Here is a 13,817-nt window from a genome sequence, read left to right on the forward strand (position 1 = left end):
CTGCAGCTGTGGGCGTATTAAAAATCAACCAAAGCAAGTAGGACAGTCATGAGAAATTATGAATGTTAGAAAACCTGAGTTTACACAAGCTGCCTGCTCCTACTTGATCCAAAAGCATGGTTATGAAATGACAAAATAAAAATAACGGCAAGCAATAAAGCTGACAAAACCCTAGACGTTTGCATGTGGTTCATTGCACCTACCATAGCTTTACACCAAAGGCACTTCCAATCTTGCAGGCGTAAAACACTGCCACAAGTCTTGTCACAGACTGCGCATTTGGCACTGACAGGCAGATTACCCTCTAACCACTGGTGAGGCATAGCTATCTGTGAAGAATTAGTCATAGAAGTTAAATACTCAAAAACAGAAATTAGAGGCTTTTGTCTCTCAAATATAGGTGGATTTAAACTATTTCTGACAGCTTTATCCTTTCAAAGAGGCAGGTATGGCTGACCAGGATAAGTGACACTGATGCTTGCTAGGCAAAAGCTACAAATGTGGACTATGGTGGTGTTTCACAAGCTAGGCAGAAATGTGACAGCTGAAGAAGGGAGACGCATCTCATCCAACTATTTATGGTAATATGGTAGGAACATACCGCAAAACAATGGGGCAGTTAAATCCAGACTCCGTAATCCAAATAAGTACCCATTCACTTCATGTTGACTACCATGACACAAACCAATTAAAATAACTACAATTCAGAAGAATAAATAGGATAGCAGAATACCTCTGTGGCTTTACGTATCCCATGGCTGGTAAGTCACAGCTCCATAAAGCAGTTCCTACATGCAGTGCAAAGCTTTACTCAGTGCGTGCTGTCCCATTAACACCATGGGCAACTCAGGACACTCATAGGTGTGCAACTTAGTACTAACCTAGGAAGAAGTTTCACGCCAGTGGCACATACATAGTTGCATTTGTAAAAATAACCCATCTACCACAATAAAGCTCTGAAAAGCTTTTGTCACTTCTGTTAATTTTAAAAATCCTGTTCTCATCAGTAAAAAACCCCACACATGTCAGTGAATTCCAAACAGGCCTCCCGGGGAACAGCTGTTGGTAAGGAGGACAGAAAACAGATTGCCAAAACAGCATGGCACAGTATAAAACACCACCTTTGCTTCAGAGCAGTAGGAACTTCTGGGAGCAATTCCTCAGCTTCAGAGTTTCTCTGCATGGGGCCTTTAAATTCCTCTAACATGGCTGCAGTCTAGTGCCCACAGATACTAAACTTGTCTTGTGAGATAGAAATATAACTTTTGTTCTAAATAACACCTTAATCTTTGAAAACATTCAGGAATACAGCCACCTACCACTAACGGCAATGGGTCACATGGCAATATTTCTTTGCTTAGCCTTGGGGCTTTTTCCCCATAAAGAAGAAACAGCTTTGGAAACTACTGTAAATATGAATAGTACTTACACCATCTTCATCTTCGATGATGTCTTTTCCAATTGAGGCTAATGTGGTCCATTTGCAGTTATTTGTTGCTCGGACAGCACATCTTTTATGTGCTTTAAACTTACACACTGAAAGGCACACATAAACAAGTACACTATGTTATTTGTTGTATTTCAGCGATACATATCTTTACAAAAAATTCAACACAGATATTCCATAAAAAAGTTTGAGAGCTAAGTACGTGTCACTTAGTGTTGCACCCATGACACAACCCAACTAAAAGAAAATTCAGTGCATAATCAATCACTCCAGCTTTAACTCTCTAAACTGGGTTTAACTCCTTAGCTGTAGCCATTCTAAGAGTGTCCTCAAAACCACTCCAGTCCCCATTTTTCAGGTGCAGTGCATGGCACTAAGGTACAAATATATCTCTAAATGTATTTTTGCCTTTTCTGTTCCTCCAGTGACACAACTCAGATACCTGGATTAAATTTGTGAGAGGTGATGGGGGAGTGTTTCACAGAAGTATTTTTGCTTCAGGAGCTCTGTTTGTTTGCTTAAAGGATCCCTTCTGGGCACCATACTATGCCCGTTTTCCCAGAAGCTGAGAAAGTGAAGGGTTAGGTGCTGTTATATTTATTCAGGATACTGGTGGTTACAGTACTTTCCAAGAGGTTATATTAAGTGAGGAAGAGCCTGACTTCTTACTGGATTATTTATTAAAAATCTACTAATTGGAATACTCAGCACAAGCGTATAGTACAGGCAGACATTTTGACAATCTAATAACTATTTGTATTTCATTCAACTCTATTAATATGACTAGTTAATGATATCATACTAGATCAGACAGACTGATGCACCCAGCTGTGGGTATTTCTGTTACTGGAAGTGCATGACATCATTCTATTTAGAGTGCATTAAATAAATTATTTTGGCAAAGACCATTAAAGGTTTATGAGAACTAGCCAGCAAAACAGAAGTAGTAGTCTGTTTTCAAACAAATATTTGACAGGAAACTATCAAAAGCTTTGGCCCATCACTTGTCCACCATTAAAAAACATTAAGCCATGGAACAAAAGGTCTTTTGAATCATAAATTTCTCATTTTAATTCCACTGATCCATGGCCAGATCAATTTAAAAAGTGAATTGAGACTATGTAATCAACATCTGAGTTTGAGAGCAACCCTCACTGTTCTGGGAGATGCACAGAAGTATGTACTTAGCTCAAAGAAAGAGAAGGGAACAGAAGAAGGAGTTATGTTGCTTTCACAGGAACTCCCCCAGTCATTTCAAAAAGTAGCATACATAGACCCAAAGTATGGAAACATCCAATATTCCTCAACTAACAGGATAAGCTTGCATTTTCAAAGCACCTCAGCATGATATTGTGTTTGCCAGCCTAAGTTGGTTCCAAGCATCTAAAGAAGTCAGCTCTCACAGAAGCACAGAAATAAAAGCTGCATTTTCAAGTGACGGGCTCTGAGCAGTCTTGCCACTTCAATGTTTTGGAAAAGATACGCCCCTGACTTCAGCTTCCTGCTCATAAATGACATGCATTTGTCTTTGCAACACAGAGCAAAATACACCAATCAGGGATGAGGGGCAACAGGAAATTCCAAATGGCGAAGGCATAACAAAGTAGGGGAATTTTCAAAGTGAAGGAGTTTTCAAATCCTACTGAGCTATGATTCAAGTAGATCTTAGGACTCTGTATTCAACCTCTGCTCTCTCAACAAGGCAAAGGCAAATTCAAACCCAGGATCTGAAGAGCTGCAGCAGGCCACACCATGGATAGCAAATGATAGCCTATGTTTGCTTTGTGGGTACAGTACGTAACAAATCTTAGATCAGGCTTTCTGTAGGTCTCCCCCCTGCAACCCCAATATCATCGAACAATTATTCATGTTACTCTGAGCGTTAAAATTTATCAAAAACAATGACCTTAAGACACAGGTGCACCTTTCGAGCAAAATAAGTACAGAATACATACAGTACAGAAGAGATGGGTATAGAAAGGAAAATTTAAAATCAAATCTCAACCTTAGCAACCACTACCCCTAATTTGTTTGTCTTAGATGACACTGCATCCCATTCATGAATCAGTCTGATATCTGAAATTTTCTGGAAACATGTAGACATACTGCTAGACATCAATTGCCATTACTTTGCAAATGAATGTTAAAAGATGAGAAAAGGAAAAATTTAGCCAAATTAAATCTAGAATATTTGTAGAATGATGTTTTAAATCTTAATTTCCTGTGTAAATGTTTCTAGCTGGATTACGAACCAGGTCTCTCAGAAAGCCAACCAAGAGAATCACTTAATTAGCAAACAGTTGTCACAGTGGTACCAACATCTGCTGTCAGACACAATGATTAAATCTAGAGGTATTATTATCTACGGTGAAGAAAAGTCAGTATTCCTGAACATCATCATAGGATCTCTTGCACTGAAAATACACTCCTTTGCTATAGAGCATTTCTGTCTAAAGGCATTTCACTCTGAACACCTCAATTAATTCAACTACATTGGCAGGACACTCAATTCCCCCCTCCCCCTGCAAACTTACCACTCTACCACTTATTTTATGAATGGTTTTCTTTTCTGTGCTCTTCAAAGAACTGGCTCAGACTGTTGTTTCCCACCTTCAAAGGCCAAAGCCAAAGTTTTTGAAACTGACCTGAACATCCCTGAGCTGGTATTTATTGTTTAAGTTCTCAAAATGGAGACATTTGTCTTCAGGTATTTCAAGAAACCTGCTGTTTTGTTTCCAAAAATAGTATCACATGATGGATTGACAAGCCACAGTGAAAACAGCGACTCACATGAAAACAGCAAGCTAACTTCACTCCAATTTGAAGCTTATGTCTACTCTATAAAGGATAAAATTCAGCAGTTTCTTGGCAGTTTTTATACAAACAAATAACCCTGCAAATTTAATAGTGCAGAGTACTAAAAGAATAATGACATTACAAAGTCAAGTACTACAAAGTTACTCAGGCAACTTAACTTTGCAATATAGCTTTGCAATATAGCTTCCATATGCAGGTATAAAGCCTTCAGTCATATGATCATACACTTTTTGACAATAGGACCCTCATTCACTGCATGCAATGGATGGTTCTTTGTAAGTATGCAGATGTACCATATCCTGGTTCATAATAATTGTCAACAGGTATGTGCCTGATCTATCAGAAGATGATGAAATACTGCTTTTTAGATACCAATATTCATTTCTTCCTGACCTTTTAAAATAATTATGATGATGATGATGCTCAGTACTACAACAATTAAGGACTTTTTTTTTAATACTGTGTATCTTCAAAGTATCAGTGACTTCAGAACAGCTTCAACTGATTATTTGCAGTTATAGAACAATTCAGCCTTTCTGATAGCGGTGATAGCGGTTCCAGATTATAAACAACACAAAACTGTTGATTTGATCAAAAATCTTAAGTGATTTCCCCAGGACTACAGAAGAGCACAGCATGATACAACGTCACAGAACAGTTTTCTATTACTCCTTAATTCTTTAACAGTGAACATCCTTTCCTCTTCCTGACTGCTTTATTCACTTTTAGTCTCAAGCCTGTGCAGAAAATGTAGCAAAAATCCTGGGGACAATGGCTACCCAAGTAGTGCACGTACAATACCTTCTTCAGTGGGTAAGAACGGGGTTTTATGGGGGGGAGAAAAACCCCCAATCATAACGGAAAAAGACCAAGTGCACAAAGGGCATTGCAAAGGCCATTTAATCCCAGTATTTTCTTATTGCTTGACTTCATGATCCTAAAGTGTTCTTTCAATATTGTTTGTTTATGCAATTCATCACAGGAGAAAGCATCTCATTTAAACTGCAGTCTCCAGCTTGTTAGGTATATTTGACATTTGACAACCAAGATTCAGTCACGACAATTAAAACACTACATGAAGAAATAAGTCTTTGAGAATAATCATAAAGGCAGTGAACTGGATAGAAATGCAGTATTAATACAGAGTAATTTAGGCCACAGAGCTTTGAAGGAGTTTCTGTAGATAATGATCTATAGTTCTTTGGTTTCTATGCCTAAACATTCCATGCATCCCTGTGTTTACCTGACAACTTCTTAGGCTTAGACTCTTGAGCACATAGCAAGCCAAAACGAGTAAGAGAAATATTTGAGGAGCATAAAGAACAAAAGCCTAACTTGATTAGGCTAATATGAAGTAATTTCCAAAAAAAGCAAAAAAAAAATGTAATTTCTCTGTCCTAGTAAAGACCGTGGATGAATGTTGTGGAGATCAGTCCTTTAGAGCTAGCTAGAGCAACACAACACACAGACAACATCTGAACAGCAGGGTGTTTTTTTTGAGAAGACACAGAAGAAGGAACTAGTGGGAGGAATAGCATCGCATCTCAAAGGACTATATAATTAAATTTTTTAAAAGTCAATTGGCTTTTTAGCAGTAGAAAGAATGGTTTGATATGAATTTACAGCTTCAGTTTGATATACATATTGATTCTTTGACTTCTGCAAAGATGCAAGTTCACACTATAGTCTTTTCCCTAGCAAAGGTATTAACATACCCTCTTTTCCTATGCTGGCTTCCACAAAAGTTACAGGAGCATCTTCAGGGTGGCCTGCAATTAATTTGTTCCAACGTTTGCCAAAGGCTACTGGGAGGGAAGGTGCCCTGAAAAAAGAAGGCACCCATCTTATGTCCAAAAGTAACACGGTTTGCTGCAGGCTGAAAAAAAACAGTTGCGTACCACTGCTGGAGAACAGCAGGTCTAAGAGAATAAAATTTTACAGGACTGATCTTTAAAGGATTTTAACCTGTGAAATTTCAGCAGTGACATTTATTTTTTTTTAACCTACAGTTAACAGCCTAGAATCAGAATACACAAAGACTCTAAGCTACTTTCCACATGACTTGGTGCACCAGTTACCCAAACCACTGAGAGGAGGAAGAGCTCCAGTATCTCTTGAGAAGAAGCCTCTCATGCTTCTCAATATAAGACATAATAGAGTCGTCTGGGATCAATGACCACACAAATAATTGAATTTAGTATAGATACAAATGGATTCTCAGTGTAAAGCAGTGCTGGAGGTTTCAGATACCAGACCATGAATATTTAAACAGGTTTTTTTTAAAAGATGTAACGAGAAAAAGTAGCACAGAGCACATCTAGGTAATCTTAAGACTCCATACTTCCTACACTGTCTCCTCAAACAGCGTGTATTGCTAGCACAGGGTAAGTGAAAAAATAGATGGTGAAACGCATTGGAATTGCACATGGCAGAAGTAAGTGAGTAAGAACTCAGTCACGTAAGAATTTCAGAGAAAGAAGTAGTATCAAACCAAAACACACTACTTAGATGAAGAAATTAAGAATGGTTACAACAGGTTTTTACAGGTATACAGAATCAGGGACAAAGTATGAGTATTTCAATAAGAGAGTCAACTGTCAAGTGATTTAGTTTAGATGCGTAATTAAAGTTCTCCTTATATTTTAAAAATACTTGGGAAAAAAATACATATAAACTACTAGCTAAGAAGTCAGAGGAAGTAAACATATTAATAGATAAAAGAATATCATAGTATCTACATATAAACCAGTCCAGGTCTTACACATTTATGAAACTGTGGACCACTGAAAGAAAATCCAAACTACCTTTATAAGCCATTCATAAAAATGATCAACTGGCATCAGAAATGTGGGCAAATGTAGCATTAGTTTGCAACAAGTTATGCAGAAAGGTAACAAACTCCAAATCTGGAAATTAAGGAAACTTCCTTAATGTAAAGTTAACGCCAACACCTTGGAAATTAACACCATACTTAGAAGCAAAACAAGACACTGAGAAACCAGAAAACTATGCACTATAACCATTAACACTGATAATCTTACAAGAATAATTCTTGCTAAACAGCCTTTTAATATAACTATAACTTATGAAAGGATAAATTCTTTATGAAAGGAAAGAAGTCTTTCTTTTCCTTTGCCTGAGCACATTTAACTGTATTTGTATACAAAGGCAATAAAACAGCATTTTAGTTAAGCATGTGATACTTTCATCTGTGAATATCAGACATCAAAAATACCGTAACGGCCTTAATACTGTCCAAACTACTTATACACAGTGAAAAACGTACACCAGAAAAGTTGGAAGTAACTATGAGACTTCTAATTTCTATGAAAAGGGTTTGTCCTGTTCCTTGGCAACCGCACCATTAGCTACATTAAAAGCATGGACAATTCAGGACGATGGGTTAATGTTTCCTTTGTAAGATTTCCTTAATACACATTATTATGCTCTGAACTCAAATATTATAACAGCATCGATAACAGAAATGCATTTGCAGCTGGGTAATATGCACCCCAAAAAATCAAGGTTTGAATGGTGTAACTGTTAACTTTTTTCTAGACAGTTAGCTATTTCGGTAATTAAATATCTCTAAATTTCATGTATCATAAGGTCACACAGATGCTTTCTTTTCTACTGGATTCTAACACAAGCAGACTTTTTACCACTTTTTCACAGAACCTGCAGCAGAATAAGCTGTTTCAGGTGTATTATAAATATTTGTTTGAGAAATATCATTCCTCCAGATAAGCTTGATGCTGAAGTCTTAGCCACACCTCCTTTTTCTTTGTGCTGGATTTCATCTATTGAACCATCAAAAAGCAAAGGCATCTACATCTCTACCCCCGCACTGCATGACAGAATTTTTAAAGCAGTAAATCTGTCCTCATCTGTCCTGCCTATACTGCAGGATCAGGCAGCAGCAACAGGATCAGGCAGCAGCAACAGAGCAAACAAGAACTGGAGAGGAAGAGGTCATAGCGCTGAACAAAGCGTGATTTTTTACAGATTTTGGCAGAAACTACCATTATGAATTTTTGCCTGAGGAATGCTGATTCTGCAAACTAGTAAGACTATTTTGTTTCACATTTTTGACAAGAAAATTAAATAAACCTTATCTTTTCTTGCAAACTAGTCATTTTCATTCCAACCTAGTCACTGTAGCAGAAGGAACCATTTTATCGGGATGAGTTAGAAAAAGGCACCTGGAGCACGAAAAAGGTGAGCCAGATCGTTAGCAGTCCCTCTGCCCAAAAGAAAGTCACCCTAGTAAATAGATCGCTCCCCTTCAGGCTTTTTTCTTACTCATTATTTTCAGAATCATTACTCATCTTAAACTTTCAGCTGTCCACATACACAGCATTATAAACAAGGGGAAGAAAGCGTTTACTTTACCTTCACAAGACAGGCCGTGAGAAGTGACTCCAGAGAGGCTCTCTCTACACACGTTACAGAAGGTAGGTCGGGCATGGGAGCAGGCGTACCAGTTATGCATCCCTGAGAAATGTTCCACATTAAACTGTGCGGTCTAGTAAAGGAGAAGTTAAGACAAATTTGCAAGTACAGAACACAGCTACGGTGACTGAAATTACCTACGGTTCCATATTACAGGGGACAACAACACAATGTTCATCAAAAGTATTTTCCAAAGGGTATTTAGCCTGTTCTCCCTCCAAACTTCTAAACAAAAGTGTGATAATAGGCTCTCATTTTGCTAGCCGAGGTCTTAACCTGAAGCTTCACTCTGATATCAGACACACTTGTCACACTAAGGAGAGTGAATACTCCAGTTCTGTGTCCTGTAGCTTGATCTGTTGAGCTAGAACAGGTTGTTGCATCAAGAGGGATGTCAACTTACCTCATAGTGTTCTCTGGACTGAACAGACTTCAGAGAGCTTATCCAGTCCTCCATTTCTTTTCTGTTCTCAGCACACAATATCAGCCTCCTAAATGGAGTGATTATCTGAAAAAGATACGCCATTCTGATTAATCCACAGAGTAAATATCATGATAGACTATAGTATTTAATGCAGTCTTTCTGCAACATGGTGCAAAAGGAAGACACACCCTAGAGATCACAAGATACTAAACACTTAAAAATATTTTAATACATTACCATCAACAAAGGAGTTTGCTTTTCCTTTTTTAGTTCCCAAGATTCAAATGAGGCTTTGGTATAGGTCTTTACAATCCATATTGATCATTTCTCTTTCTCAGCTCTTTGTCTGTGCACTGAGATTTAAATACTCAAATGGCAGGCACTGAAACTGCTAAAATGACTGTTCTGAAAATTACTAATTGATTAAGACTGCAATCTTATTTCATAACAGCATTATAGGAACTGTGAGGTCCACTCCAATTGCTAGAGGCAAAAACATACCAAAGTCAAAAGACTGGACATCTTAACAAAAAAGCTTTCATCATATTTCTCAATCTTGTGTATTAATATTAAGTTTACACAAATTTAAACATACATAAATTTTAAAACAGAATTTTCTATATAAAACTCGGTATAAGAACACATACAAATCTTTATAAAAAGACACAGAGAACACAAGCAAGCAGCTGAAATTATATCCTACTAGGACGGTTGAATGAATTCCTGGAACAAGTTGATGCTGGGGAGTTTTCAGTGGTCTAGAGTTGGATTCTAGAAATCTGAAAATGCTATATCTAGGAGGTTCAGAGTATGAGCTGTTTTCCCCTCTCCCTCACCAGCAGAAAAATAATTAAAATAACAGGAAGGTACCAGAAACTATCAGCTAACTCCCACTGAAATTATTTTGAGCACTGCACTAAAATAGATGAAGCAGTTTCTTACAAAGCAAAGAACTTAAAACAAAATAAGCACATGAAATTAAAGGAAAGTTAGTTGTTTTGTTGTAGGAAGTCTGAAAAATAAAATTAAATCCTTTATCAGTCTTATGCATAAATCTATTGCATGGTAGATACCACCCACACTTGCAAATTCCTTAAGTAAAACAAAGAAAGGACCACCAAAAAATGATAGCTCTGAGTATTGTTTTAAATGCTACAGGCTAGATATTGTATTATTTGCACAATATTAATAAACACTTATCTACAGCTGCATTTACTTACCCAATCTCTGCTGTAAACAGTCTCTAGCCTTGATTTGTCCTATCCACTTCTTCATTAAACTGAGCTGCACTTTAACGTATCTCAGAGGCAACGTAACTGAAGTGCAGCAAGCTGCAAGTCACATGGAGGGGAGGCAAAAATCCTGTGGGCTTGCTTTTGAGTTTCTTCCCTTTCTTTCCCCCCCCCCCCCCCCCCCCCCCCATGTACTCACTTCACATGGAATGGAATAGTTTCTCTGTTTTCTATTTCCTTCAATCTTGCTTAAGCTTTTTAATAAGGTTTATTAGCAGCTCTCCGCAGCTCTTCCTAAAGAACAGTTAATGCAAAGAGCAATGCTCCTCTCATTAGTTTGGAGCCAAACAGATGCTTTATTACTTCAAAATGTTTTTCTAGGCCAGGTCATCAAATGAAGCCCAGAAAAGCCATTAAAACATAATATAACCCTGGCTCCAACAACAATCAGCATTTTGCTGGGGTTTCCAGGTTTCAGTGGACTCAGAAATCTTATTTGGTCAATCACACCCACCAGATTATTTCCTATTATATAGCATGACATTATAATACAGATTAAGTAAGGACAAGTCCACCCAAAACACTGTACTTTGCATCCATCCTTCCCCCTTGCTCAGTACTGATGATAACCTGTAACCAGATGTTGTGAAATGCAATTAAGCAACAGCAGCTGCATTTATTGTTGAAGACTCCTGACAATCTTGGTCTTTTCAAGTAATATTTATTTATAGTACTCATGTCTTTAATATTACTGATCACAGAAATCCCCCATGTGTTCACCTACTCTCCCCTCCCAAAATCAAGGCCCTAGTTCAGTTGTTAACACATAGTTATCAGTACCAACAGAGAAGCCCTTTGGTATCCAAAGCATCATCATGGGGCAGGTAAATATGACAGAGGACCATATCACCCAGAACAGCAGCTATAAATAAGCCAGGTTGGACACCAAAGGCCATCTCAAAACGTACCACACACCCATGTATCGACAATCAAATCATGTCACCAAACACTGCTGATGCATGTAAACGTACCAGAAATTCCTACATCCCAACTTCTTATTCAATTCAGAGCATAATAAACTTAATAAAGTTCAGAGCATTTCAACAGTCTAAAAGTTAAATTACGTACTGACAATCACATGAATGTAAGATCAATTATTATTAGTGCTATAAAAATAAAGTGGATAGTTGGAAGACATGTATTTGTGTAAATACAGCATCTATAACATGATGATTAAGCTACATATTATCTTTGATTTACCTATATTTAACAAACTTCAAGAAGATATGTGGTAACATGAAAAAAGACAAAATGCATTATATGCAAAAAATATCAATAATGCTTAGAATTTTTCTCTAAAACAAATTAGAGAGAAACTAAGCTGTCCATTTAGGTTCTCTTCTATTTCAGTTATACAGAATCATGGAGAAGATGTACTCTCATTATTTATTAGATACACCATGTAACATGAGAACTCAGGGAACCAAGGAAATGATCAGCAAACAACAAGTGTTTTTTCCTAAATGCAATGCATTATTCAGACTTCAAAAGTATTCCCAAAGGATGTTGAGGAGACCAGAAGTACAAATGTCTAAAAAGGTATTTGAGAAATTTATCACAAATAGATGCAGTATATACTACAAAATACAATATCCGAAACCTTCAACTTAGCAAGTCCTCAAAATCCAACACTAGGAAGCTACACAAGAGGTCTGCTGCTTATACTCCTTTCTTGAGTACCTGCTACTGCCATTACACTCCTTTGATTCAGCATGGTTTCATAAGCTTTACGCTAACTCAGTATAGCTGTTCTTGCTTATACTAAACTGAGAATTACTTCCTAAACCTTATTATTCACATTTACACAGAAGGCATGCTTTCTTACGGATGCTTACAGAAAGTTGCGATAAACTAAACTAAGTGGAATATTTCAAGTCTATTCATTGAAGATATTTGAACCTGTATGCAGACATAATCAAAAATGAAATTGATATAATTGTCCTAAAACTATTTTCCAGCCACATACTTTGGATTTTACTAGTAATGTCTAATAATCTTTCCTCATTGCATGTAGTCACATTCTTTTCATCTACCGACCAGAGTCGGTATCTTTTCTTCTATTACATAGTACCTTTTCTAAAAATTAATGCTCACTGCCCCAAATATTATTATTTATATATCACACTAAATATGCTGAACTCTCAACAAACAAGAAGAAATTGTGTAATACTGTGACAAAGGAAGTGTCACAAGAACCACTGGAAGACCATTAAGGTAACACAAGAATACCAAAATTCTTAAATTTTAGAAGAACTCAGGTGCTAATGGTTCATACGCTGACAAAGCAGGAGACAAATCAAGAAGGATGAAGAAAGACAAAAGGCCTTAAAAATAAATAAATCAAGCAGATTTAATTTAGAAGATTAAGTTACTTTGAAATTTGTCACCGTTGTCAAGTAGCCAAGAAGAAGTCATTGCTGATTTTGGAAGAGAGAGTTACCAGAGCCAGATACTGCAGTATATTGAAAAGTAATGAAATTGAGTTAGTAGGAATAAAAAACACTTTTAACACAGTAGGCACAGGGAAAGAGTGAGCATATACAGTTTAAAAAGTTGAATACAAACAACACAAGTCCTATAACATCACAGGGAATAAAGAATGTCTGGATAGGAAGAAAAATGGTCCCTTACTGCAATAATGTTCCTGCTGTATTCAGCAAAAGAGGGGGCTTTTTGAGTGGAGAATGAAGGAGAGAACAAGAGGACATTGTTCAGTCTGCCACCACATAGGCGTTGCCATAAATTGGGATTTTCACACACGTTGATGCTAGGAGAATTTGGCTTCTAAAAACATACACATAGTCATATATGTATATACACATCTGGAAATTACTTCGATGAGAATTACACAGCCAAGTTTTGCGGCACTACTGCAACTTTTCTTTCGGGCAGCACCTATTAAGAACAAGCTTAACATCTTGAAAGGAAATAAAATCACCATTAAACTCAGTGTAAATCTGAAAGCACTTTTCTCTTTCAAATAGGCTAACTTTGCCAATAACATTCTATATGCCTTCAGCACAATGGGTTTAGACTTATGATCCGTAAAATGAAATCATAGAGTTCAATTAAAGCCTGTTGCCTAATCTTAACATATTTTATCATACCAGCAATAAATAAGAAAATGCAATTCCCAAAACTTCGTGGCTACATTTCTTGCTTCCTTTACCAATTCAAAGAAAAACGCAGACACATTTGCTGATCAAGAAAATAATAGTTTATATCTAAGCAGCAACACAGCAGCTATTGAAAAACGCTCCACTTCCTACAACATGGTATTTGCATTAAGGCACCTGCTGCTGCTGTAAACTATTATCAGGCATTACACTAATAGCACTTCGTATGGCCCATCCTGAATTGACTTAGTAATGCAGAAACATCGCTT

The 13,817-nt window shown here is 37.1% G+C and overlaps 1 protein-coding gene across 4 annotated transcripts in view; it reads right to left on the reverse strand.

The window, feature by feature from the left end:
* The window catches only part of DGKH (diacylglycerol kinase eta), a 174,186-nt gene that overhangs the window by 55,912 nt on the left and 104,457 nt on the right, over positions 1-13,817 (reverse strand). For 3 of the 4 annotated variants that reach the window (XR_008820174.1, XM_056328534.1, XM_056328535.1), the window contains 4 exons: positions 9,120-9,224; positions 8,657-8,789; positions 1,430-1,536; positions 204-329 (listed from right to left, as the gene is read on the reverse strand). Coding sequence is in view for 3 of the 4 variants with exons in the window: in XM_056328534.1 (XP_056184509.1) it covers positions 204-329; positions 1,430-1,536; positions 8,657-8,789; positions 9,120-9,224 (471 nt within the window). In the remaining variant the exon portion in view is untranslated. The remainder of the gene's footprint in view (positions 1-203; positions 330-1,429; positions 1,537-8,656; positions 8,790-9,119; positions 9,225-13,817) is intronic. The other variant, XM_056328536.1, reaches the window with a different exon arrangement.

Source organism: Falco biarmicus, chromosome 2, assembly GCF_023638135.1.
Source record: "Falco biarmicus isolate bFalBia1 chromosome 2, bFalBia1.pri, whole genome shotgun sequence".
Taxonomy (NCBI): domain Eukaryota; kingdom Metazoa; phylum Chordata; class Aves; order Falconiformes; family Falconidae; genus Falco; species Falco biarmicus.